Consider the following 25,032-nt stretch of genomic DNA (forward strand, 5'->3'; position numbering starts at 1 on the left):
AAAAACACAGTGAGTAAGACTTAAGGTCTGGGAAATAAAATGCGCCGAGACAGGGAAGATTGTTGGAAAGTATTCACTTTGATAAGTCGGCCAAGAAGTCTTTGATTAAATGTGGTCCGAGCACAAGCCCACACTAGGGTCTCTGTGGCACGACCATGTCCAATCAGTAGCTATCAACAACCCCTGGTAATTATGACCATCTTGTCATTAGACTGGGACCCACCTGGAATTCCACATAGTGAGGGGTGGAATGAGGCCAGCAGGGGTTTAGGTTGGGCCTTTAATCAAACACTTCCCTCCCTTTGACTGCTATGACACATCCCACCCCAACTTACAAAGAATCAGCCTTTGTTACTGGCATGCATTGTTGTATTACTCCTTACAGATATCAGCAAGATCCAAAAACTGAATCCGATCAGCAAATACTCTGATACTGATAGTAGACTTTTGAATTTCTGGGTCATAAACCACAGATTCCTACATCTGTCTAATCTAATATATAATGTCCCACTGACACCTTGAAGTTTTTCATTCATGTTTATAATATGTGGGCTAAGGGTGTAACAGCACAAAATAATCACGGTTCGGTACGTACCTCGTTTTTAAGGCAGGGGTGGGCAGACTTTTTGACTTGAGGGCCGCATTGAGTTAACAAAATTGGACCGAGGGCCATACTCACACTGGTTTAAGCTTCTAATTCTAACAGTCCACCTGGAATTATTTGTCTTATTTTATCTGTAAAAGTGTCATACAATCTGCTATATGTGCTTGTGTCCCTTTTTTTCAGGAGCACTTTAAACATCAGACCACATCAAATAACGAAACTGAATTGTAGTTTTTTTTTTACTGAATAAAACACCTGGAATGTACATGAATAAAGGATGTGTGATATACAATATGAACTATGAACGATAAAACATAGACTATTAAAGAGTATGTGAACATCCCTCATTTTTTACTTCCCAGACAGTGCAGTGGGTAGGCTAAGTTGTGTGTCACATATTTGTTGACTTGTGGTTGTTTGGCACCATGGATGAAGTAGTTGTCTGGATGGCTGCATGCGAAAAGCTAATTATTTTTAGTAGTATTTAGTAAGTATTGCTTACAGTATTGCCTGAAGAACAGCATTAATAGTTTCCATTCAAGATCTCTACTGAACAATGCACTATTGTATTTGTCCATTTATGGAGTGTTCAAAAACAGGAGACTTAAATGACAGAAGCGGGTCTCCAGGCTCTGGATTCTCCCAGGCACTATCACTAGCCACGACTCCCTCTAGCCAAAGGCTGGTTTTGTCTACCTTGATCTCCACTTCTGTGCCGAATGTCTCGCATTTTTGTCTTGCTTTTAGGGTCACTACCCGGGCTTGTGGAGGTGTGTCGCAATGGCGAACGTACACGCCCTGTCCCTCACTTGTAATATGTATAGTGTGGGAAATCGGTGTGCAGCTGTACCAAAACAAAGGCACCCTACCAAAAAATCTGAATCTGAAAACATGTACCATTACACCCCTAATGTGGACTCAAATATGTCATCATTTTTAAAAATGTTCTCCAACTAAGTGGGTTATTAAAGTGGTTAATCTGATTTCCAGTTCCTTAAAACACCTGTCTGCAAACATTACTCTTCAAAGTCTAGCGTAGCAGTTTTTAAGAGCATATTTTTGGTTATTTTTTTCAAGATGCCGCGCATCCCCTGATGTCTTTTGTCGCTTCTCACTTTGAAAACCACTGGCCTAGAATGCTACCTGATTTGATCTGATCTGCTAAGTCTCTGCATCTTCCTTAGATGTTCCATTTGTTTGTACAAATGAAAAACACAAGATTCCAATGTCATTCTAACCATATATTTCATATGAACATCTGTTTGGATAAGGCAATATAGTACACAATGTTATACAAGCAAGCTCAAGAACAAATAAGTAAAATCTGACTTTTGGTTACTGTGTGACCGACTGCTCCATCCAGGCTCGCTTCTTCTTTTCCTCAATGACATCGTAACAAGAGTACGCTCCTTGTGTCCGTCAATGAAGTGCATCACATTCAAAGAAAGGAAATTAACCAACAATTCATAATATTTAAATAAATCATTTAAAAAAACATTCCAATTTTCCTTACAGTTGCATTCAAAGTTCCAATGACTTATCTGTCCTTTTATTCAACTAGTGTCCATCTCCATGTTTTCCTTCATCCTCTGCATGGATTTCATTTTGACATCTTTAGCTTCAATGTCCACTGGTCAAAGTGCAGCAAGTCTAAAACCAACATTTGTTTCTGTGTGTAAAAATGTACTTCCCCTCCCATCAAAACAAAGGAACATACTGTACTGTATGTGAGTATATGATGTTATAATACTGGTTTGAGGGCTCAGTTAAGGTCTTTAAAGCATTATGAAAGCAGCAAACCATTTCAAACCCACAACAACACACTAGAAAAAAAATTCCAAAGGACTGAAACATTAAGCCCAATCCATCTCAACACCAAGTTTCAACTTTTTCACTTTTCATCCTCATCCCAGCAGTTCACACTGGCTAATGGGCTTTTATTTATACTGATGGGCACGCAATTCTAACGCTTTGACACAAACAGGTACATAAGCCATGCAAAGATGAACCGAGATGGGGGCAGGGGATGGCGAAGATGCAGAGCGCTTTCAGACACACTTTCCCAGAATGCCATTTTCCGCAGGATGGCCTGCAAAGGGGGAAGGGTTGGGGTTCCATCTCAGGAGGGGCGCAGGCTCTCAGGTCTTGTCCAACCATTCAGCTCGTTTGTGGGCCTTGCATGTGTGTATATCCACATCTTCTTCACAGTCCTTACACTCCACGGCGCAGCACCATTTGAATTTGCACTCGCACTTGGTGACTTGTCTGACTCTGGTGGTGTCGTAGCCCCGCCCACAGCACATGACCTCGCATCCATCTGTGCTGCGTGATGTCTTGTTACAGACCCGCCCAGCAGTGCCAAAGGAGCCTGTATAGTTCAGAATAGTTAGGTAGAAAAAATAGTTAGGGACGATTGTTTTATTTTAAAATGTGGTTGTAGTTATTCCACAAAATAAATTCATCCCAGTATGTATCCCAAACCCTAACTGATCAGGGCTGTGCCTCAGTACTTCTCTCCATGTAGTGTATGAAGTGAAATTGTAAATGAAAAAGCCGCATCACCTTGTATGCGCCTAGCTTTCAAGCTATCTATTCAGTAACTTTCCTCTTTGCTTTGTTGTCGTTGTTAGAGAGCAAATGAACATATTTTTAAATGAAAAATAATGCAATTAGGCCTGTGTGTCTGCCAGCACACTCTTCAACTATAATCAATACAGGGTGTCCCAAAAAATACCATCCTTTAGCAGCTGATAACTCAACTGTTCGTTCTTTTCTTTGGCAGTGATAAAACAATAAAATTATGTTTGTCAATTGTATTACATTTTGAAAATTGAACATACACTTGAACTCATACACTTGCGAAATTTTGATCCAAATTTAATTGAGTTTGGGGAGTGGGTATCTTTTAGCAGGAAATGAAACAAGAAAGTGTCCAAAAAATGTATATGTTCATTAAAAACACATTTAGATATTTATATAAAATATTTATGTATAAATATTTAGATATTTAGATATTTATTCATACTCTCGATACAGACAGATCCAATGTTCTAAATGTATTGTCGATTAGAATGTTCTATATTATCTTAAAAATTAACAGGATACATTAGAATGGTACAAAAGATTAAGTTTCATCAAAAATGTCTAAAATCAGGGTTATTAATATTTTTTACATAAGAAAGGGAAATGTAATAGAACTTCTGAAAGTATTTTCAGCCAGAAAATACCCAAAACACATTATTTGGGCAGGGTATGAATAATTTGGGTTTAACTGTATGTTCCAAAATACTTCAGGGTTATAGATAGTGTGCTTTATTAAACATGTCCGATTGGAATTGCAATGTGAAAGACTTAAACTCCAAAAAATGGCACAGTATCCTCGTCCTGATAAATTAATAACATTCTTGACGTAATGTTTTACTGAACATTTGACCTAAAATAGCATGCATACCAGTTGTCGAGACCAGCCTGTTACCTAATTCACAGGCATATTGTGTGCGTGAGGTGTGTGAATGTCATTCTCCTACAGATTATTGCCGCTATTTGACTGAGAAGCTCCGTGTTTGAATTGCTACCTATCACAACAAGCTGCCCATAGAACAACAGAGACTCATACAGAACTATGTAGTGTTGGTAGAGGAGCCTATAGTTACACTGCCGTTCCCAAGCCACTGCTCCCTTTGAACCCACACTGTGTGTGTGACGGCTAAATGGACAGTGGAGCGTAACAGACAGGCTCTCACACTCTAAGGCCCACTCTGCCCTCGAGCTACGCTTAGTTCAGACAGACAGAGAGCGAGAGAGACTGTGGCCAGCAGAAAGAAGTGATTTTTTTTTTTAATTAGCTGCTTGTGTCCCTAGGCAATGAATTCCACTGTGAAGGTGACGAAGGGGAGGATGGACGAAGTGATGGAGATGAGGCCGATCAAAAAAGGACAGAGGTGTCGATCCCCAAAACTTGCCCTGGCATTTCATCCAGTCAGGTTCATTAGGTGAAGGTTGAGCAACACATATTCAAATCCCAGGGTGTGTGTAGGTGTGTGTTTGTGTTGGAAAAGACTGACACAGGTCAGGTGGTCACAGAATGACCACGTCCCCCAGGCTATAAGGATATTAGCTTCCACTGACACAGACATCACACAAGGGGCCAACTGTGTTATCTGACCGCCATGATTGACATCCACACACACATAAACACATTAACATACACACATAACACAGACAGGGCTCATCTATCAGCAAGGGGGACTCCAATTTACCTGCTGACTTGTCCTGCAGACAATAATCCGGAGAGTTCTCAAAGTAGACCAGGTCATTCTTGGTGGCTTTTCGAAAGGCTTTATTTGCGACAGTGAAGCCTGTGCCATCTTGGTTCATTGTTACTTCAATGGCCCCGTTGTATTTCCTCCTCAGGTAATCACCAGTCTTCCTGAAGTCCGACATGGCCATCCAGCATGTCCGTAGTGTGCATGAACCGCTCACACCGTGACATTTGCACTCCAGCTTCATAAAACGCTTCACTGCCTAAATACACAAAAAAGATTTGGTGTTAATGGTAAAAATGCATACTCAAATAATCCTTCTGTTATTCATTCAGTTGACAAATAATTCCATCATAATATATGTATTACTATATTTAGAAGAACTGAAACTTGTTTTAAACAGTTTTTCTTTTCATTATAATCAAATACAGTACACCATTAAGATTTATTATTCCTTATAAGACTTAAAAACACAGTGATGATATATAGTAGCTGATGATATATGGTATGCTTCTTTGTGTCCGTCTTCTGCAGTCTGCCATGTCCTTGCCTGCTGAATTGATTGACCAACCCTGCACCTCTGTCAGCATTATGTTCCAAAAGCTAAGGCTGCCAAAACTTGTGAAACACTGGACCAGGACTGGCAGGGTGTATGGTGAGGGAATTGTGGAGCTGTTTGGTTCAGAGAGTGAAGAAGATGACTTTAGTGGTTTTAGTTCCCAGGAGGAGGACAAGGACAGCGATGAATGACTTTTCTAGTTAGGCTACTGTTTTAACCAGCTGTATTACGTGCACTGTTGGGTACTGTTTGAAAAAAAACATTTATTTAAATAAAAGTTTAAAAATATTTGTGTAACTTCTTTCTGTGTACTAAATACCCCATGTTACAACGTGGACACCTGCGGGTTATAGACCGGTGCAGCCTATATATGTATAAATCTTTTTTTCTCTTTAAATTCTCAAATCCGGTGAGCTATAATAATTACAGTACATATGTATGCTAAAAAGCAAAGACAACATGGTCAAGCAATCAACAAGTTACAACTATTCATGTGAACATGGTTGTTTTGATTTTAGCCATTATTTGAGTCCTTTGTTAAAAGCATTACTATTGGTCTCTAATTTTAAAATAGTGGGTAGAGAGTTCTAAAGTTTTGCTCTCTTTGCAGAAAGAGCAGACTAACAAAATGAAGTCTTGCATCTTGGGACAAAACAACCACCACTGGTGGAGGCTCGTGTGGTCAATCTGTGTTTGCTCTAACGACTAATGGCCAGAAGAAAACAATGGATGAAATACATGATATATTTCAATTCACAGTTCTACATGTCCAAACGAAGTAGGAAGAAGTAAAGTTTACTTAATCCTACACCCTATCCATTCCACATCTGTTGTAGTATATCTATTCACTTCCTGTATGCCATATGCGATTTTTTAATACATAGAGGTAATACATATAAGGTCATGTAACAATATGGTGATGTAATTATTAAGATTTTTTCATAATAAATAGAAATCATATATAATAATCAGTGTAATAATAAATACATAATAATGAATTGAGACAAGCATGAGAAGTTCAAGACCCTTCTTCCTTGTATTCTGCAAACATCAACTGCTTGTATTGTTTCTTCAATTCGCTCATCTTGGTGCATTGTTTGAGTTCCTTACTCAATCCGTTCCATAACTTGATTCCACACACTGAAATGCTGTGGGTTTTTAGCGTTGTTCTTGCATATAAGTGTTTTAAGTTCAGTTTTTCCCTAAGACCTCTCTTGTAGAACACTATTGTACGACATTTTTAGGTAATAGGTTATTGTTAACTTTATGCATTATTTTAGCTGTTTGAAAATGTACTAAATCAGCAAATATTAATATTTGTGAGTTTAGCAAAAAGGGATTTGTATGTTCTCTATATGCGGCATTATGGATTATTCTCACCAATCTTTTTTGCAGTACATTTAGATGTGAAGATTGCATTTATAGTTATCACCCCATATCTCCATACAGTATGTTAGATATGGTAATACCAGAGTGCAGTAAAGAGTATGGAGTGATGTTTGACCAATAACAAAATTTGCTTTATTCAATATTGGAGTATTTCTCGCCACCTTATGCTGTATATTTTTGATGTGAAATTTCCAGTTCATTTTTTCATCTATTATGATCCCCAGAAATTTATTTTCGTTTACCCTTTCAATGTCCACTCCGTCTATGTGTATTTAGTTGTACGTGTCTGCTATTACCAAATAGCATTATTTTAGTTTTACTTAAGTTCAAGGATATTCTGTTTTTATCAAGCCATCTTTTTAGCATGGCCGTTTCAGCCGTAACTTTTTAAATTAGCACTTGTGTGCTTTCCCCAGAACAAAAGGCAATAGTATCATCTGCAAATAATACCAACTTTAAGTCTTTCGTCACTTTACAGTTGTCATTGATATACAAGTTGAACAGTTTTGGTCCCAGTGTTGAGTCCTGGGGTACTCCACACGTAATATTTAAACTTGCAGATGTGTATTCTCCTAGCTTTACATATTGCTTCCCGTTAGCTAGCTACATTGATATACAAGTTGAACAGTTTTGGTCCCAGTGTTGAGTCCTGGGGTACTCCACACGTAATATTTAAACTTGCAGATGTGTATTCTCCTAGCTTTACATATTGCTTCCCGTTAGCTAGGTAGCTTTTAAAACAATTCAAAACTAATCCTCTGATTCCGTACCTTTCTAATTTTGTAGTTAGGATGTTGTGATTAATTGTATCGAAGACTTTTGTGCGATCCATAAATATTGTAGCTGAAGACTTTCTGTGGTCTATAGCATTGGTAATTTCCTCTGTTATTTCAATCAGTGCCATGGAGGTTGAAATGTTAGCTCTGTATCCGTATTGACTATCTGCGAGTAATTAATTTTTATTAATAAATTTGTCCAAGCTGTTATTGAATAGCTTCTTGATAATTTTAGAAAGTTGTGATAATGAGGAAACTGGTTGGTAATTTGTAAATTGACGTTCATCTCCATTTTTAAAAATTGGAACTACTTCAGCTGTTTTCATTTTGTTAGGAAATTTTCCAGTCTGAAATGATAAGTTATTGATGTGTGTCAGCGGTACTACGATCTCAATGATAACCCTTTTTTTGTTTCCATTTCGATTCCGTTACAATCTGTTGATGTTTTTGCTTTACAATTATTGACAATATGAGTGATTTCCTTTTTTGTTCAGTGAGAAACATGGAATTAGGATGCCTATCTATGGTTTCGTTCCTTTCCTCCATTGTCAAGAATTTTTGAATTTCTTCTTCCAATTTTGGTCCAATATTTACAAAGTAGTTGTTAAACTTTTCAACTACCTCATTCATCATTTAATAGTACTACAAGTACTATTAGTACTAATTGTACTAAAATTCGTAAAAGCAAGAAGATAATGTTTTCTTAAAATGTGGAAATGGTGTCATCTCATTGGTTTCCGGTCCACGAGTTTTATTGCCTGCCTGTAAATTGAGATTATCAGTTTTTTGGATGAAGCTTGTGACCATGATGTAATGCAATACAACGAGAAAGGGACGTTGTATGCATATATCGTTTTGCAGTTTGGCAAAACTTGGTTCTTCTAATAAAACAAAAGCAGTTAAGACTTTTTTTAAAACCTTTTTGCAGATAGACGGTACTTAACTTGACTATCAAACATTAAATTCTTGTCTGGGATGATGCCCAAGTACTTCATTTCATTCACTTTCTTTCTTAATTCTGACCTCAAATGGCAAAGCACGTGGGTACAGTTTTTTTTTTTTTTTAACATTAAGAGTCAGATGGGATAACTCGAGCCATTCAAAGATGTTCAAAAAACCTGTGTCAGATGCTCACCCGCCTGCTGGGTGTTTTAGAGCACACGTGGATGCCTGTGTCATCAGCGTACATGTGGCAGTTCACATCTGGACAGCAGCTAGGTAGGGCGTAATACATTGTGACAAACCATGGACAGAGAACAGACCCTTGAGGTACTCCCATGCTGTTTACATTTATATATGACTTAACCCCATTGACCCTGATGCATTGCTGTCTCCTACCAGGTATGAGTTAAACTGCTTTAGAGCTGCAGGCGACATTTTGAAAAGATTAAGCTTAATAAGTAAAATACTGCGATTGACATTATTAAAGGCCTTTTGGCCTTTAATAATATGGTCCAATTCTTCAGGAGTTGATTCCGTCGATTTAAAATGGCTTGCTAATTCTTGAACAGACCCAATAAAAAAATGATAATAACCATTTGCAATAGACTCATTGCTATCAATATCTTTGGGACAGGTTATTTTAGGGTGCTTTCGCTTATTTGAGTTAGTTAGTCTATTTATATGTTGCCACAGTTTAGAACTGTTGCCATTCGTTTCTTCAATTAGTTTGTTGAAATAACTAGTCTTGGCTTTCTGCAGCTCAGACACCACTTTAGCCCTTCAAGGAAAACTGCACGTTTTAAAAAATGTTGCCCATCATCCACAATCCTTCGCAGCAAAATTGAGAACCAGTAGTATCCACTCTTTCATCTGTCCCATTGCAGTGTCTTGAGGCGTTGTGAGTGATACTAAGACGAGCGAGGCGTCGTGTTACTCCGCCAGATAAATATAGTTTTTCATGTTAGTTGCTACAATAACAATATCGCTGTAGCTTGGTTACTATACAGGTTTGGTATGTAAGTGGAACACTTTTTTTAGGGTTGTTTTTTTAGCGTACCTTTTAGCGTACAGGTACCGCCATATGCACTGTTAGCTGGCTCATACGAACTCGTTTTCTCTCGTTAGAATGCACAGAAAAGAGAAAGAAATATAGATTCATGTTTACAATAAGGATTGTGAATCATGGGCAAAATTTGACAAAAAGTGCAGTTTTCCTTTAAGCTAGTGAAATTAAGGTGGTCAGTATTAGTTTTAGTGGTCAAAAACCTTTTAAGAGCAAGATCACGGTCTTTGATGATCTGAAGGATTTCACTATTAAACCATAGAGAGAGTTTTCTTAGTTTTTTGTTCAGATTTTGTGTGTTTTTTGGGGCGAGAGGTAGAGTATGCCTTGGACTGGTCACCAGCCAATCAAGGGCACACATAAACAAGCAACCTTTCACACTCACGTTCATACCTATGGTATAATTTAGAGTCACCAATTAACCTGACATGCATTTTTTGGAATGTTGGAGGAAACGGGAGTACCCGGAGAAAACCTACACACGTACAAGGAGAACATGCAAACTCCACACAGAAATCTCCAACGGAGATTCGAACCTAGATCTCCTGACTGTTTGGCCAACATGCTAACAAATTGGCAACCGGGCAGCCTGTTCAAAATTAGCCATTTTTTACTTTGGAATTCCTGTTGTAAAAATTTTACTTTATATTTTGTAGTGTTTTCTAGTTAGCTTTCTTATCATGAGTGTCATATTATGATCTGACAAGCCGGTAATAAGGTGATTTGATGTATGTTTTTGTTCTCTCGGGCCTGTTTTTAAAAATCTGACTTATAAGGGTTTCACTCTTTCTAGTGACTTGTGTAAGTCTGTCAATCAGCTGTTTATATTGCAACTTTTCCATAATAGATTTCAGTTAAAAAATCCACATATCCAAAAAGTCCCCAAATAATGTACATTCACAACCATTGTCAACAATAGACAGAAGATTCTTCAGTTCGTTGTAGAAATTGACATTATAGAATGGTGGACGAAGCACGACTAAAGGCACGACTATTCTAGAATGGAGTTACATTCCATTCTAGGCACTCCAAATTTACTTTTAATTCAAGCTCTAAACTCCTAAAATGCTCCCTAATGTAAATTAAAACACCCCCTGCTCTTTCCTTGGGCCTATCTCTCCTGCAGTGTGTACAGTATATCCTGGTATGGTAATTAGGTCAGCAGGAACATTACTAGTCAACCAACTATCAGATGTACACAGAAGTTAGAATCAATAAGTAAGTTCTGTATCTGTGTAACGGATGCCAGCCTGTGAGGCTGTGCAAGTGTACGTTGGTAAAACTCCCTCCCTCTGGCTTTTGGCCGTGTGGTCAGGGCTCTCGCCTCCCATTGCGAAGGTCTTGCGTTCGATCCCCGGTGCGGGCGGTGCGAAACAGGTTACATCTGATCTATTTTTGGTAGTATGCTTCTGATATTTACATGTCCTCCAGAGAATTCACTTTGGTTTCATTCCAGACTTCCAGATAATCTGTGCATGAGTCACCGTTTTAACAAAGTTTTAGCAAACTTCAAAGTTTAAACTGCCTCTGTTTTAATACTGTGCAATCAGCTACATGTCTTTTGGCACTTAAGGGATTCCGTCTTTGTTGACATTTGTGAGCTGTGACAGACAGTACTCTGTGGATTTCGAAAATGTTCCTAGCAGTTTTCTGTAGGGTGTGATGCAGGAGTACATTGTCCCGGGTCTGCTACTATAAGGGCCAGTCTCGCATTGCCAACAGTAAGTCAAATCTGTTTGAAGTGGACGTTGTCAGGCATGCGTACAAGCACGTGGGGGCCACACAAACTACTGAGAATCATTCTGAGTTGCTACAATGACATTTTAGCCAAATGGACCAGTTTGCTGCATCATTTTTTCACTTTCATTTTTGGAGTGTCTTTGATTTCCCCCCTCTATAGGGTGATCATTTTCATTTCTATCAAATTATGTGGCATCATTTTGTTACTAATACATCACCCACTTATTATCAGGAAAGATATTCAAGATCATTTTTCCCCCAGTTTAGATCTGATGTGTTTTCGAAGTGTTCCTTTAATTTTTTTGAGCAGTGTATATCATGTAGTAATGAAGTATACAACCTAATGGCTAGTGTTAAATATGTGCCATACGGATCATGCATTTACACATTTGTAAGTGCACCACAGTCACGGACTCACCGTTCTGCCACAGCGGTTATTGTGCAGGTTCATGAGCGCTCGTGCATCTCGTACAGTCCTCTCTTTGGCATCTATGAAGGCTTTGGCGAACCTGATCCCATAGTTGATATTGTCACTACATCCTCCCCAGTCAAATTCTCCTCTCTCATCCTTGTGTCGTCCTCGCTTGTGCGGATCACAGTTGCACATCTTCAGCTCCCCTTGGCTGCAGGCACGAGTAAGCGCATACACCACCCCGGCAGAGGAGATGGCATAGACGAAGGCTGCTTCGCGGCTGCCTGAAACACAGAGAAAGAGAAAGAGAAGACACATTAGACTGACAATATCATTCATTTCCTATTAGTGGCACTTACTCCGAATCAGTCAGTCCAGCAAAAGGGCCAAAGACTTCAGATCCACACCATGACATGACCATGCTTGGTATGAGCCATCAGGACATGAGGGAGCAGCCGATGTAGAGTAAAGGACACTCTGATTAAAGGTCATCATGGAAATTATATTAACAGTGGGGCTGTCTTCTGCTTCCATAAATTGTTTGAGTTTGATGCCGTAATACCCCATTAATCAGCGCCACAGCTTTGCCCCCTTACTCTATGACTCATGAAGCACTTTTTTTGTACCACCCATTTGAGCAAACACCATTGTTGGCTAAAACCCCAACAATTTTGTACATTTACAATAGATCACACAATCAAAATAAGAACACACAGTAAATGGCTGGCGTCACCGTCAATGAACATGTACAATTTTTTTAAAATACAAAGAAAATATAAACAGGTAATGTCAGTATTTTTTATCAAAAAAATAAATCTGGGTCCAAACCTGAAACTACAAAATGCTCAGACATAAATAGTCAAGTCTTTCACGCAGAGACCAGAGCCATAACAATAGATCCCTATTGTGCACTTCACACAGAACCCAGCAAGGTGTCTGTCAGTTTCTGTCCTACAATGTCCAATCCCATACCCAAATTATACTCCACATTGATCATTTCCGAACTTTGTGGTGTCACTTTCCCAAGGTCAAAAAAGTATGAGTATGTTCCAATACTGTAAAAGTCAAGTCTCAACGGTAGCGACAGGCAGTTCATTTAATTCCCTTGATCGACCGTAATAAAAATTAAGGATAAATTTATTTTTTTTGGTAAATTTAAATTTACATTGTTTAAATATTATTTTAAAGGTATGGGAGAGTCACCATCTGGAGGTTCTGAACTCCTGTTTTAATACCTTGTAGAGCAGATTAATGCTGAGGAGTTGTGCCATTGCATGTGGCTCAACTTCTCGTAAAGCTGTCATCATGTTGTCACGAACTGGTTGAATCAACAGCATCTCTGCTGGTTTCAGCCACGTAGTGAGTAGAAAAATAATTCCGAGAAGTACAAGTACAAGAGAAATGCAAAGATAATAATTAAATGAAAATCAAGATATATTGTCTCACATACATACTGACTCCTTTAACGTATGAAGTGCCTGTGAGATCCAACCTGTCGACTCTGCATTTACTGGAATGTCTCATTTCATCAGACGAACGCAGAGTGGGGGAAGGTTGGGGGCAGTCGCCGTTGTGGGGATGTACGTGTAGGAGGATGAAGGAGGGCATTGCTGTTCATCATTCAAACCGGCGCTGTTTGTCTGAGACAGAATATCTCTCTAAATATTTACATCTTCATTAATGTTCATCCCGCTCCACCACACACAGTCTGTATCTCCATACATATAAAAACCTTGTCATCCCCAGTAAGTGCGCTTTCATTGGCTGGAAAAGATAATAGTAAAGTAACTAGTAGAGTACTGTCTGTAATCATTGCTGCCATTGTTTGCAGAACATGCGAGAACAACGCTTAAAACCCACAGCATTTCAGTATGTTGAATTAAATGATGGAACGGATTAAGTAAGGAACTCAAACAATGCATCAAGATGAGTGAATTCAAAAAACAATACAAGCAGCTGATGATTGCAAAATAAAAAGGCAAAAGAGTCTTGAACTTGTTTTGTTATGCTTGCCTCTATTTATTATTCTTTATTTATTATTATACGGATTATTAGATGAATTTAGAAAAAAATCTTAATCATTACATATTGTTTCTGTTACCTTTTCATTATTGTATGTATTAAAAAAATCACATATGGAATACAGGAAGTGAATAAAATGTACTGCACAAGATGTGGAACGGATGGGGGGGTAGGATTAAATAAGTTTTGCTTCTTCCTACTCCTTTTGGACACTTGGAACTGTGAATTGAATTATGTGATGTATTCCACTGTAACTTGCATGCATGTTCAAATAGAATTAAACCATAAACCATGCAATCTAGTGACTATTAGGCATATAATCACCTCGTAGTGAGCTTCAGTGTGTAATCCTCCATCTTGGCAGTCAAATTCATTCATTCATTCAGCAGGGCATAAAAATATCTTAAATGCATTTTACTTTTTGCTTGCTAGTGCTACTGTCAAAAAAAAGCTGTCTTTTCCTGTATGGAAAAATAGCAGACAAGCACATTCCAAATCACGCACACCTGACGCCTTCAGGATGCAGGAGTACTGCAAGTGCCTCCCGTGTGACATTTCTGTGTATTTTATTGTCCGATGAGCAAGAATGATGTCACACTTACATTAAAGACGTTGCATGGGTTGTAGAAAGCCATGGTATTTAATGTTTCTGCGGCATTATATTATCGCTGACATGCTGACAAACAGAAACTCGCAGACACCATGATCCAACTCAGTGTGCAGTGAGACGGTACCATGCACACTCGCAGCAGCCTTACTTAATCGGCAAATGTGCAAATTCAGCGATTTCTACTCAAGAAAATGTTAAAAACCATTGGACTCATACAGACAATAGATTTAGAATACAGTTCAATGGACAAATATTCATATTTGTTTTACGTTATCATTATTGTTTTTCTTTATTTTCATCATGACTGGTGAGGCTGTGCTTCACCTGCCTCCCCTGACTGCATGTCGCTACTTATTTGTACTAATTCTGCTGAACAAAACGTGTCGTAGTACATGACTGTTTTTAGTGTTTGTGTAATCCCGCTAACAAACAATTAAATCATAAAATCCACAAACTTTAAGGATGCATTGGCTTCAACTGTGCCAGCATACTTGCATGCACCTGCATGCGTGTATAAATGTGTGAACCACAAAGCCGTGAAGTCTGGCAGGAGTGCAAATGACCAAAAGACGACAATCCTGTGTCTTGAAGCCAGCCTGTTTGTTCACAATGCGCAAGGCACAAGTCCATTTGTGACAACAAACATGAGGCACTGTAAAACCAAGTGTAATGGATGGAATTATCACAATAAGAGACACAGAGCAACGTATTTTAAGTGGTCATGACACCAAAACACATGTTAAATCTTGTTATTTCCGCCATGAAAAATATTTACCATTTTTTTTGTCACTTCTTCTGGGTCTGGAGGAGCAAGTGACGTCTACACCAGACTGGCCTACCCGGAAGTTCCTGTTCACTACGATGCATTTGCTGTTATTATGCTCCGGTTGTCGGTGAATTTTCTGTTGTTTGTTATATTTGTGTGTTATATTTTTTTATATTATGCCATGAAGGTTTTTGCTGGTTTCTGGTGAACGTTGGCCTCCGCCAAGGCTGCCCTTTGTCACCGATTCTGTTTATAATTTTCATGGACAGAATTTCTAGGCGCAGCCAAGGTGTCGAGGGAGTCCAGTTCGAGGGCACTAGGATCTCATCTCTGCTATTTGCAGACGATGTGGTCCTGATGGCCTCATCGGGCTGTGACCTGCAGCGTTTACTGGGACGGTTTGCATCTGAGTGTGAAGCTTCTGGGATGAGACTCAGCACCTCCAAATCCGAGGCCATGGTTCTCAGTCGGAAAAGGGTGGATTGCTCCCTCCGGGTTGGGAATGACGTCCTGCCCCAGGTGGAGGAGTTCAAGTATCTCGGGGTCTTGTTCACGAGTGAGGGAAGGTTGGAGCGTGAGGTCGATAGGCGGATCGGCGCAGCGTCTGCAGTAATGCGGTCGCTGTACCAGACTACCGTTCGATCTGTTCCCACCCTCACCTATGGTCATGAGCTTTGGGTCGTGACCGAAAGAACGAGATCGCGGATACAAGCGGCTGAAATGAGTTTTCTCCGTAGGGTAGCGGGACTCACCCTAAGAGACAGGGTGAGGAGCTCGGTTATCCGGGAGGACCTCAGAGTAGAGCCGCTGCTCCTTCACATCGAGAGGAGCCAGCTGAGGTGGCTCGGGCATCTAGTCCGGATGCCTCCCGGACGCCTCCCTGGTGAGGTGTTTCGGGCATGCCCAGCCGGGAGAAGGCCCCAGGGAAGACCTAGGACACGCTGGAGGGATTATGTCTCACAGCTGGCCTGGGAACGCCGTGGTGTCCTCCCGGTGGAGCTGGAGGAGGTGGTCGGGGACCAGGAAGTCTGGGCTTCCTTACTGAGACTGCTGCCCCCGTGACCCGGACCCGGATAAGCGGAGGAAAATGGAATGGAATGGAATGGAATGGTTTTTGCTGGAGCACTCGAGGAGACGGCATAAGTGTGTTTGTAAAAGACACCATCCTCCTCATCAGATGATCGGCAAACTTTGTGGGACGAATTTTTCCATACTGCCCCGCAAATGGAAATAAAAAGTCAAAAACCCAGAATCCATTCGACCGTGGAAAAGCGTACCAAGGTGGCAGGAAGTCAATTCACATTTCTCTTTCTAATATGTTATTATGCTCAATAGTGGCCAGATGGGGGCCAATGCAGGGTGGATTCCTAATTGACACACTAGCTAGACGGCTAACGTGGTATCTCTTGTGCCTATAACTGCCAGTAATACATATCATACTCCTCACAACACAATATTAATGCATGTTATTATTGTTGTGAATATGTCACTTTCTTCGCGTGCGTTCATGGCTGTGCTTGTTTGCAGCTGGTTGCCGGTGTCAGCCGTAAGTGTTCTAGATGTGAATTGCTTGCAAAACGTGGACTGCTGTCACTCGTCTTTCTAGCCTATCTTGCAGTCGAAGTAAATCCATATTTTTTGACTAGATCTATTCTAGGAATCTTCGAATAATAGTATGGGGTTTCAACCATTCATTCTCTATGCCGCTTAATCCACACTAGGGTCGTGGTAGTATGGGGTTTCATTCCAGGGCTAAATAAGGAGCAATCGCTGCTCACTGGTCTTGTATTTTGCAGTGGGCATATAGCTGTCAGCTGTCACTTACGAACTGTCAAAAAAACATACTTCTTGCCATTTTTTTGTGTGTGTTATATTATACTCATGATAACACAATATCAGTGAATGTTATTATTGTGTTATTATTGTGTTATTGTTGTTGTCACTGTCACTGTGAGTTCATGGTTGCATGTGTTTGAATCTGCTTCCCCGGACGTGTTCAGAAAACTCGCTGGGGGGGGTGTCAAAATCACCACTTAATTTCACTCCTATTTCATAATTGTTTATTTATCTATGATAGCAGCATGACAAAAAATGTTTACTAAATGAGTACTTTCAGGTTTTTTTTTTTTTTTAAGCTTTTTTTGGTGTCACGAGCACTTTAAATATTAAGACTCAGTGGGTGCACCAAACAGTAAGGTAGGTTAAATGCCAGGTAAATGCTGTTTTTATCTTCAAATTTGTCTTCTAATGGGAATATGCTAAACCAGCAAAAAAAAAAATCGGTCAACCGTGATTTCATAATAATGACAGATTAGATTTATATAGCGCTTTTCAAGATACCCAAAGCACCTCAGATTTAACGCATTATTCAGTCACGCACTGGTGGTGGTATCTACTGTACATCTGTAGCCACAGCTGCCCTGGGGCAGGCTGACAGAAACATGGCTGCCAATTCATGCCTACTGCCTCTCCGACCACCAACAAACATTCATCCAAAAGTGTGGGCTGCACTGGAGGCAAGGTGGGTGAAGTGTCTTGCCTGAGGACACAACAGTGATTAGGTGGAGGAGGCGGGGATCAAATCACCAACATTCCGGTTTCTGGAGGACCTGCTCTACCTCCTGAGCCACCGCCACCCAAATCAGACACAGCAGAATTCACTTAATAAAAAAACTTGCATAATATGCATACTATGCTGTGTGTTAGTTGAACGTGCATGAAGTTAAGATAAATCTTGCATTGGTCATACACATTCGTTGGCTTGTGGACTTACTTCTCAGCAAGACACGTCCAAACACAGTGTGATCACGTTCCAGCGTGCTGCAGTTCCAGCGATGATGTCTGAACTGGTGCTGGCACTCTCTGATCCACTCCTTGGTGCCCTCGCCGATGGCCTGCATGATGTCCGGGTGGCGCTGACACAGTTGCCGTTGCTTGTTCACCAATGCTGGGATGTTGTCACAGATGACGCGGGCACCCAGCGCACCAATGTACCTTATGAAAAAAAACAGTGATGAATTGACTCAAATGCAAATGCCTCATCTTATATCATACATTTACCCAAACACACTGACATGGTGTCATTGTGCCTAGCTGTGTTCAGTATTGTAACGTTTTACATTAAGGGGTACAATATGTAAAGTCATAACAACAAAAGAGCCTGCCGGATCTACGGTAGGAAACTGCGACAACTACACCTCACTGAATGCACAAGTTTGAATGAGACAAACCATCCTCCAACAATGGTCTCCTCCAGTCACTTATTGGCACGTTGTTGTTGGCTACAGTACGTCAACTAATTGTAGTTGATCAGAGCACCGCAGCAAAATGGACACTATGGAGTATCATACCGTTAGAATGGCATGGCAATGACAACGCAGGTACTTGATAGTACCTGTTCTTTCCAGTAGAACAGTGTTGAGATCGAGAAGGTGGAAAAGGGTCATAATCGACTTCTATGAGTCAGAGTGAACAAAACTTAACAATTTAAGGTATTTGTGTAGGAGGTGAAGGGGAAACCATTTACCCAGCTCCGCAAATAAATAGGCACTTAACCTCTCCACCTGGATGTGTGTTTAAATGTTTCCCAATGAGACACTCAAAATATTGCCCTCACAAATCAGAGGAAGAGGCCTTGAATAACCCTGTCCATCTGAGATCCCCCCCCTTCATTTCACTCCCACACTTTACTTACAATTTTTCTCACTGCCCTAATAAAACAGACATGAAACACAGCTTTTTCCACGGTAACATCTGAAGGTGATACATGTGTGTGTGTGTGTGTGTGTGTGCATGAGAGCTCCCAGCGCCTCTGTGGGTCATTGAGGAGGCATCAAGAAGTCTGTGGCTGTGTGGCCGTGTTTTACGAGGATGGAGACCATGCGGCTCAGTGCCCCCCATGAGAGGGATTAGGGGAAAGGAAGAAGAAGAGAGTGCTCATCAAAGGAAAGGACAAGCCAAGCAGCAACTCATCCTTAATTTTCTCCTGTTTTGCTCTTGAGAGTCAACAGGACTTGAGTTTATTGGGTTGTAAATCAGCATCCGCACACCTTAAACAGCATGCTTAGGTGCTACATTGCGGATGATGGCAGGAAGACAAGCGAGGCCCAGGCATTGAGTTCTTTCATTGGCTGATAATGTACACAATTCAAGGTTGCCTAATTTCCTTACATTGATAGACATTTGGCAAAATTACCCAGAGCTGACCTCGTCTTCTTATTTGGACTAAAAACTAGTTTAGACTGAATCAACAGTGTCTCTGCTGGTAACAGCCAAGTTGTGTACTCAATTTTGCCTCAATTTCTTCAAGACGTGACTAATCAACAATCAATTCCACATACTCAACAAAAGCCTTACAGGATTTCCCCTAGGATTTTCTGAAGCTGTGGTGGTGTGCTGCATGGGACTGCCGCCGCTGTGTCGTGCCGCTGCTGCGTCTGCAATTTTTGTTTTATTATGGCAAATAATTTTTTTAAGACTTAATTTTTTATTTATTAACTTATTTATTTTACGTTTTTCAACAACCAGCAGAACATGAACCCAGGACATTGCAAAACTGTTTAATGGCAAAGTTGCCGAGAGCATTTAAAGTGAGAGTTGAAAATTTGAGCCTTTTTTTGTTACAGTCCATTTAGTTTCGTCCATTTAGTCTCGTACTATGTGACTATTAGTAGAAAAGTACAACATTTTGTACTATTTGACACAAACCTAAATTTAATTTGATGCCTGTTTTAGAGTAAACTAATGCATGGGAAATTAATTGTTCCAAAATACATTTTTTAGTTTAAAATAATACAATTAACAAAATAAAATAATTTAAATATTTTTGTTGTAGAAATGTGTGGAGTATAAAGAGCATAAATTGAGAGTCCAGGGTTATGATAGCACAGGTGTATCCAATGCAGCATTATTAAATCTACTTTGACAAAAAGAAAGGAGAGGTGAGCTATTTTATGTGACTGCCAACTTTCAATTGTAGTTTATTTACATAGCACATCTCCGCTCAGTGTGCTCATTTGTCATTAAATACAGGCATCATGTTTGAATAGAACACTTATAAAAATGCTGAGCATTGAAGCAAATGTTCTTTGGTGAACTACTCAACATCAGCTGGTGAGCTACTGCTAGCATACAAGCTACCTGTTGGAGTGTGATAGCATCACAGTGTCTAAAGCTGGGAGCACTATGTGTTTGTTGAACAACTCAAATACACATTTAGTGTTTTGAAGACAAGCCATAAGTATTATAATGTGAACAAGAGAGCAAGATTGTTAAGTGACACTTTAAAAAGTAAGTTAGCATGAATGCGATAGCCCATGCTCTAGCTAGCTACCACCAGAGAGGTAGTGCAAATGGGTAAAACATGTCAGAAAGTCATATGCTATTGAAACGTGAGAGATCACACACGCTGGCATAGTTAGGTTTCGCATGTGACAAGCTGTCGTCAATTGACTACACATTTTACAGACTATTTTTTAATTTGTGCGATAATAAGGAACACTGTGAACGTCAACACAAGACGCTAACACCGCATAAGTGCCGCAACATGAGCAAGTGGCAGAGGGGCGATTCCAGTGCATGTTTTTCAAAATTAAGCTTAGTAAAACATTTTTAAATTGTTTTCAAACTAATTGTGGTCAATGTGTGCGTAAATAATAATCTATACTGTATATGTATCGACTGTATATAACGTATGCAGTATATACCGTACATTTATACAATATATTACTTAACATTGTTTTCAAGTTAATTTTTAAGGTGTTATTTTGTAGTGGCGGGCCGCCATGATCAATTACATGTAGCGGAAACCCTGCCTTAACAATAAATCAATTGATTCATCAGTTATGATGCTCATCTGTATATATAGATATACAATCCTAGAGATAAATACCATACATATGTTACATTACATTAGAGATGTACAATATATTAGTAGCCTGGTTTGCTTACATTATAAGGGTAAATATCTCAGCATGATGCAGTGCAGTTCACAACTTAATGACAATAAACTAATAATGAATCACAACACACAACAAATCTTGGTTGATTATACAGAAGTTTCCATCCATTTTAGGTGCAGCCTGTTCCAACAAACTACACCTTGGACAGGTCACCACATGCACATTCACACCTTCAGTCATCGAGCAGCCTTTCTGGCTGCATGCATGTCAGCTACACTACAAGAAGTTTTGATGCACACCTATATTTTTCGAAATACACCTACACCTACGGTGGTGTGAAAAAGTGTTTGCACTGTTCCTGGGAGAAAAGGGAGAAAAAAGAGAAAAAATATCAAACCTACATGTCCCTGTGTGAAAGCCCCCTAAACCTAATAACTGGTTGGGCCACCCTTAGCAGCAACAACTGCAATCAAACATTTGTGATAACTTGCAATGAGTCTCTTACAGCGCTGTGGAGGAATTTTGGCCCACTCATCTTTGCAGAATTGTTGTAATTCCGCCACATTGGAGGTTTTTTTTGTCTCGTCTCTTTTGTCTTGTCAGACCACAGAGTATTTACCCAAAGGTCTCAGGGATCATTAAGATGTTTTTTGGCAAAATGGAGACGAGCCTTAATTGTCTTTTTTTCAGCAGTGGTTTTTGTCTTGCAACTCTGCCATGCAGGTCATTTTTGCCCAGTGTTTTTCTTATGGTTGAGTCATGAATACTGACCTTAACTGAGGCAAGTGAGGCCTGCAGTTCTTTGGATGTTGTTGTGGGGTCTTTTGTGACCTCTGGATGAATCATTGCTGCTCTCTAGGGGTAATTTTGGTTGGCCGGCCACTCCTGGGAATGTTCACCACTGTTCCATGGTTTTGCCATTTGTGGATAATGGCTCTCACTGTGGTTTGCTGGAGTCCCAAAGCTTTATAAATAGCTTTAAAACCTTTTCCAGACTTATAGATCTCAATTAATCTCTATTTGGTTATGTTGTAACAAGGGGCAATTACTTTTTTACACAGGGTTGGATTTTAATTTGAAAAAGTTTCATTTCAAAACAGAATTTTGTGTTCAGTTGTGTTGTCATTGACTAATATTTCAATTTGTTTGATAATCTTAAACATGTAAGTGTGACAAACATGCAAAAAAATAAGAAATAGGAAGGGGGCAAACCCTTTTTCACACAACTGTATATTTTTGGAAATATAGGTGTGAAAAAGCCTCTTGTGATGCAAAACAGATGATAACAACACAATAACTGTGCCATGGCGTGATGTGACACCTAAATTAGACTGACAAACAGTTATTCCAAATTCATCTTAAGCCCACAAATTGTACACACTTTTCCCCCAACACTATTTTTCATCTACACAAGCTACTGAGCATTCAATCAGTTTTACTGTATACTGCCAACACACAGACAATCCTCTTATATAAACATGATCATATACAGATTTTCCACAGACATTTCACTTACATGTACGCACCCCTTACTTATATATGCTCTGGTTTTAATTGTGTATACGTGTGTGCGGATACGCATGTGTGGGTTTTTCTGTAAATTAATGACTACTCTGCCTTGTCCAATGCCAGTTACAGCTGAGCTGAATGCCACATAAATTAAGTTTACTACTCCATTATTATGGCAGGCCAACAAAGTGACACCAAGACAACGCTATGCAAACAAAATGTATCTCATTCACCCAAAATAGGTTTGATGCGAATGAGCCCTCATGTTTTTCCAACTTCATTTGACAACATTAAGTGAAGTCATTTATCTTAGCTGTCATTACCGCATACAATGAACTACTTTAGTCATTGTACCTACACTGGGTGCATCTAAAGTGAACATTCTGAAATTCATTCTGACAATCTAATTAATTCATTATTATTATTATTATTTTATCTTCTGTCTGTCTGCTTCTTCAAGTCAGGGGTCGCAACAACGAATTAATCGCATGTTTGATTTGGCTTAGTTTTTACATCGGATGCAACCCTACCATTGGACCTCTCCAATGGATGAATGTTGGGGCCCTCGCAGGGAATTGAACCCGCAGCAGTGTGTACCATTACCCGCATTGGATTGGTTTTAGCTTCGTTAATGTACAAAATGTTTTTTTAAAAAAAGTGCCCCCCATCCTTGAATGTGAATTTTGAAGTTTTTCAATGTAAAGAAGAAAATACCAAATGTTAACATAATTACAAAATTATTATTATTATGTTTTTATTGTGCACTGCATCACTGCATCATAGAGACCTGTCTCTCACAGGTAACCAGTCGTCCTGTCATGCAGTGCCGTTCCAGTCCCAACTATATACAATATAAAGTATAATACAAATACCCCTTTGAAAACACATCATCTTTACATACAGCTTATCTTAAAATCTTATCTTTGCTCTCGTGTATCTTTTTGGCGTAAGCCAGACAGGCTTGAGTGATGGATGGAGACTCACCACCATGAAGAATCCACTCGTGGGGTGACCAGCAGCAGCAACAAAATACACACACAGTAAATCCTCGAACCGGCACCAGGGTTCTGACGTGACTTGGATGAAAGTCCTCGGGATCCACAACTCTGAATGCGGGCTGGCCGTGCGCTCAGTATCCCGTCCAAAGCCAACATTATCTTTTCCTCTACCACACAAAATACTTCTAATTAAGAATACGCTTATGAGGTACGCTTGGTATGATGAAAGCTGAGGGAGAAAAAAAGCAGGAGTTGTTATCCAACGTGCGGCTCCATGTTGCGCGCTATGAGGGATGTCGGGAGCGCGTCTTGGGTGCCATGAGCGCGCAAGACTTGTCCTGTACGCGCCTTTAACCTCACCTGAGCACACCACACCTGAATGGGATCGCTTCACGTCTTTGCTAGAGCACCTATCCTTATCCTGGCTTTGTTCAAAGGCAAATAAGTCAGATCCGAAAGGGAGGGAAGAGTTTTTAAAATGAAATAAAGGCGAGCTCTGTTGTGGTTCTATAGCCTCTGTGCTGGAATTGATGCTTGGACGCAACCAGCCCTTTATCAGTGTGGTGGACACGCTGAGAAGAGTAGGAAAGAGAGGGGGAGAAAGAGGGAGGGGAACAAGGGAGGTGGGGGAAGGAGGGCACCTTGCTGACGCCCATTGGAGGTTATGGGGTTTGACTCGGAGGGGGATCTTGAAGAGGGATTTGTGTGTGTGTGCGTGTGTGTGCGCGTGTGCAATGAAATGCCTTTGGCCCAGTAAAACAAACCAGTACAAGTCAATAAATTTAATTTTCCTTTCCAAATGGGTTTTAATGGCTAATATGACACATATGATAGTACTGGAGAGGATATACTGTAAGTGCTATCAGCTTAGTAATAGTACTACTACTAACAATAATAATAATTTGATATTAATAATAATGGGGTGGGAGGTCATTTTACTACCATGACAAAATGAATAAATGCAATAGGTTAGCGCCATTCAAAGCAAAATAAGATAATAGTATTGTTGTTAATAAGAAAGGTGGTAGAGCGGTCATCTCCCAACCTGACTGTTGTGAGTTCAAGCCTCAGTCCCCTCATGACAATGTCAAAGTATCCTCGGGCAATATACTGAGCCCCCAATTACTCCTGATGCTTTGTCACCAGTCGGTGAATGAAGTAACAATGTCAAAGCACTTTGAATATCTTGAAGGTAAAAAAGTGCTACTACTTACTTGTTTTACATGAAGTTAGTTTTTGATGACGTTCTAACAGTAATGTGTCTTTAGAGCCTTGTTTTAATAGCACCAAACATGAGAAAACTCTATCATCTTCCTCCTTTGTTTGCTCCAGATTGGAGAGAAGAGGTGCGCCAACGGTTGTTTAATAAAAAAGACCCTCCTTTCTCTTGGACATGATTATTCCTCGCTAGATGATACGCCCACCATTTCAAGGGCACCTTTGGAAAAAAACAGGCTTTGCTACACATCTTAAAAGTAAG

The 25,032-nt window shown here is 39.9% G+C and overlaps 1 protein-coding gene across 1 annotated transcript; it reads right to left on the reverse strand.

Moving 5' to 3' along the window:
- Positions 1–1,831: 1,831 nt before the first annotated feature.
- LOC129188318 (protein Wnt-2b-A) lies at positions 1,832–24,097 on the reverse strand. The gene is made up of 5 exons (XM_054788676.1): positions 23,539–24,097; positions 17,919–18,139; positions 11,754–12,031; positions 4,864–5,128; positions 1,832–2,972 (listed from the first exon to the last, which is right to left on the reverse strand). The coding sequence occupies exons 1-5, from the start codon at positions 23,706–23,708 to the stop codon at positions 2,743–2,745; spliced, it is 1,164 nt and encodes a 387-aa protein (XP_054644651.1). The 5' UTR covers positions 23,709–24,097; the 3' UTR covers positions 1,832–2,742.
- Positions 24,098–25,032: the final 935 nt, after the last annotated feature.

Source organism: Dunckerocampus dactyliophorus, chromosome 1, assembly GCF_027744805.1.
Source record: "Dunckerocampus dactyliophorus isolate RoL2022-P2 chromosome 1, RoL_Ddac_1.1, whole genome shotgun sequence".
In the NCBI taxonomy this organism is placed as follows: domain Eukaryota; kingdom Metazoa; phylum Chordata; class Actinopteri; order Syngnathiformes; family Syngnathidae; genus Dunckerocampus; species Dunckerocampus dactyliophorus.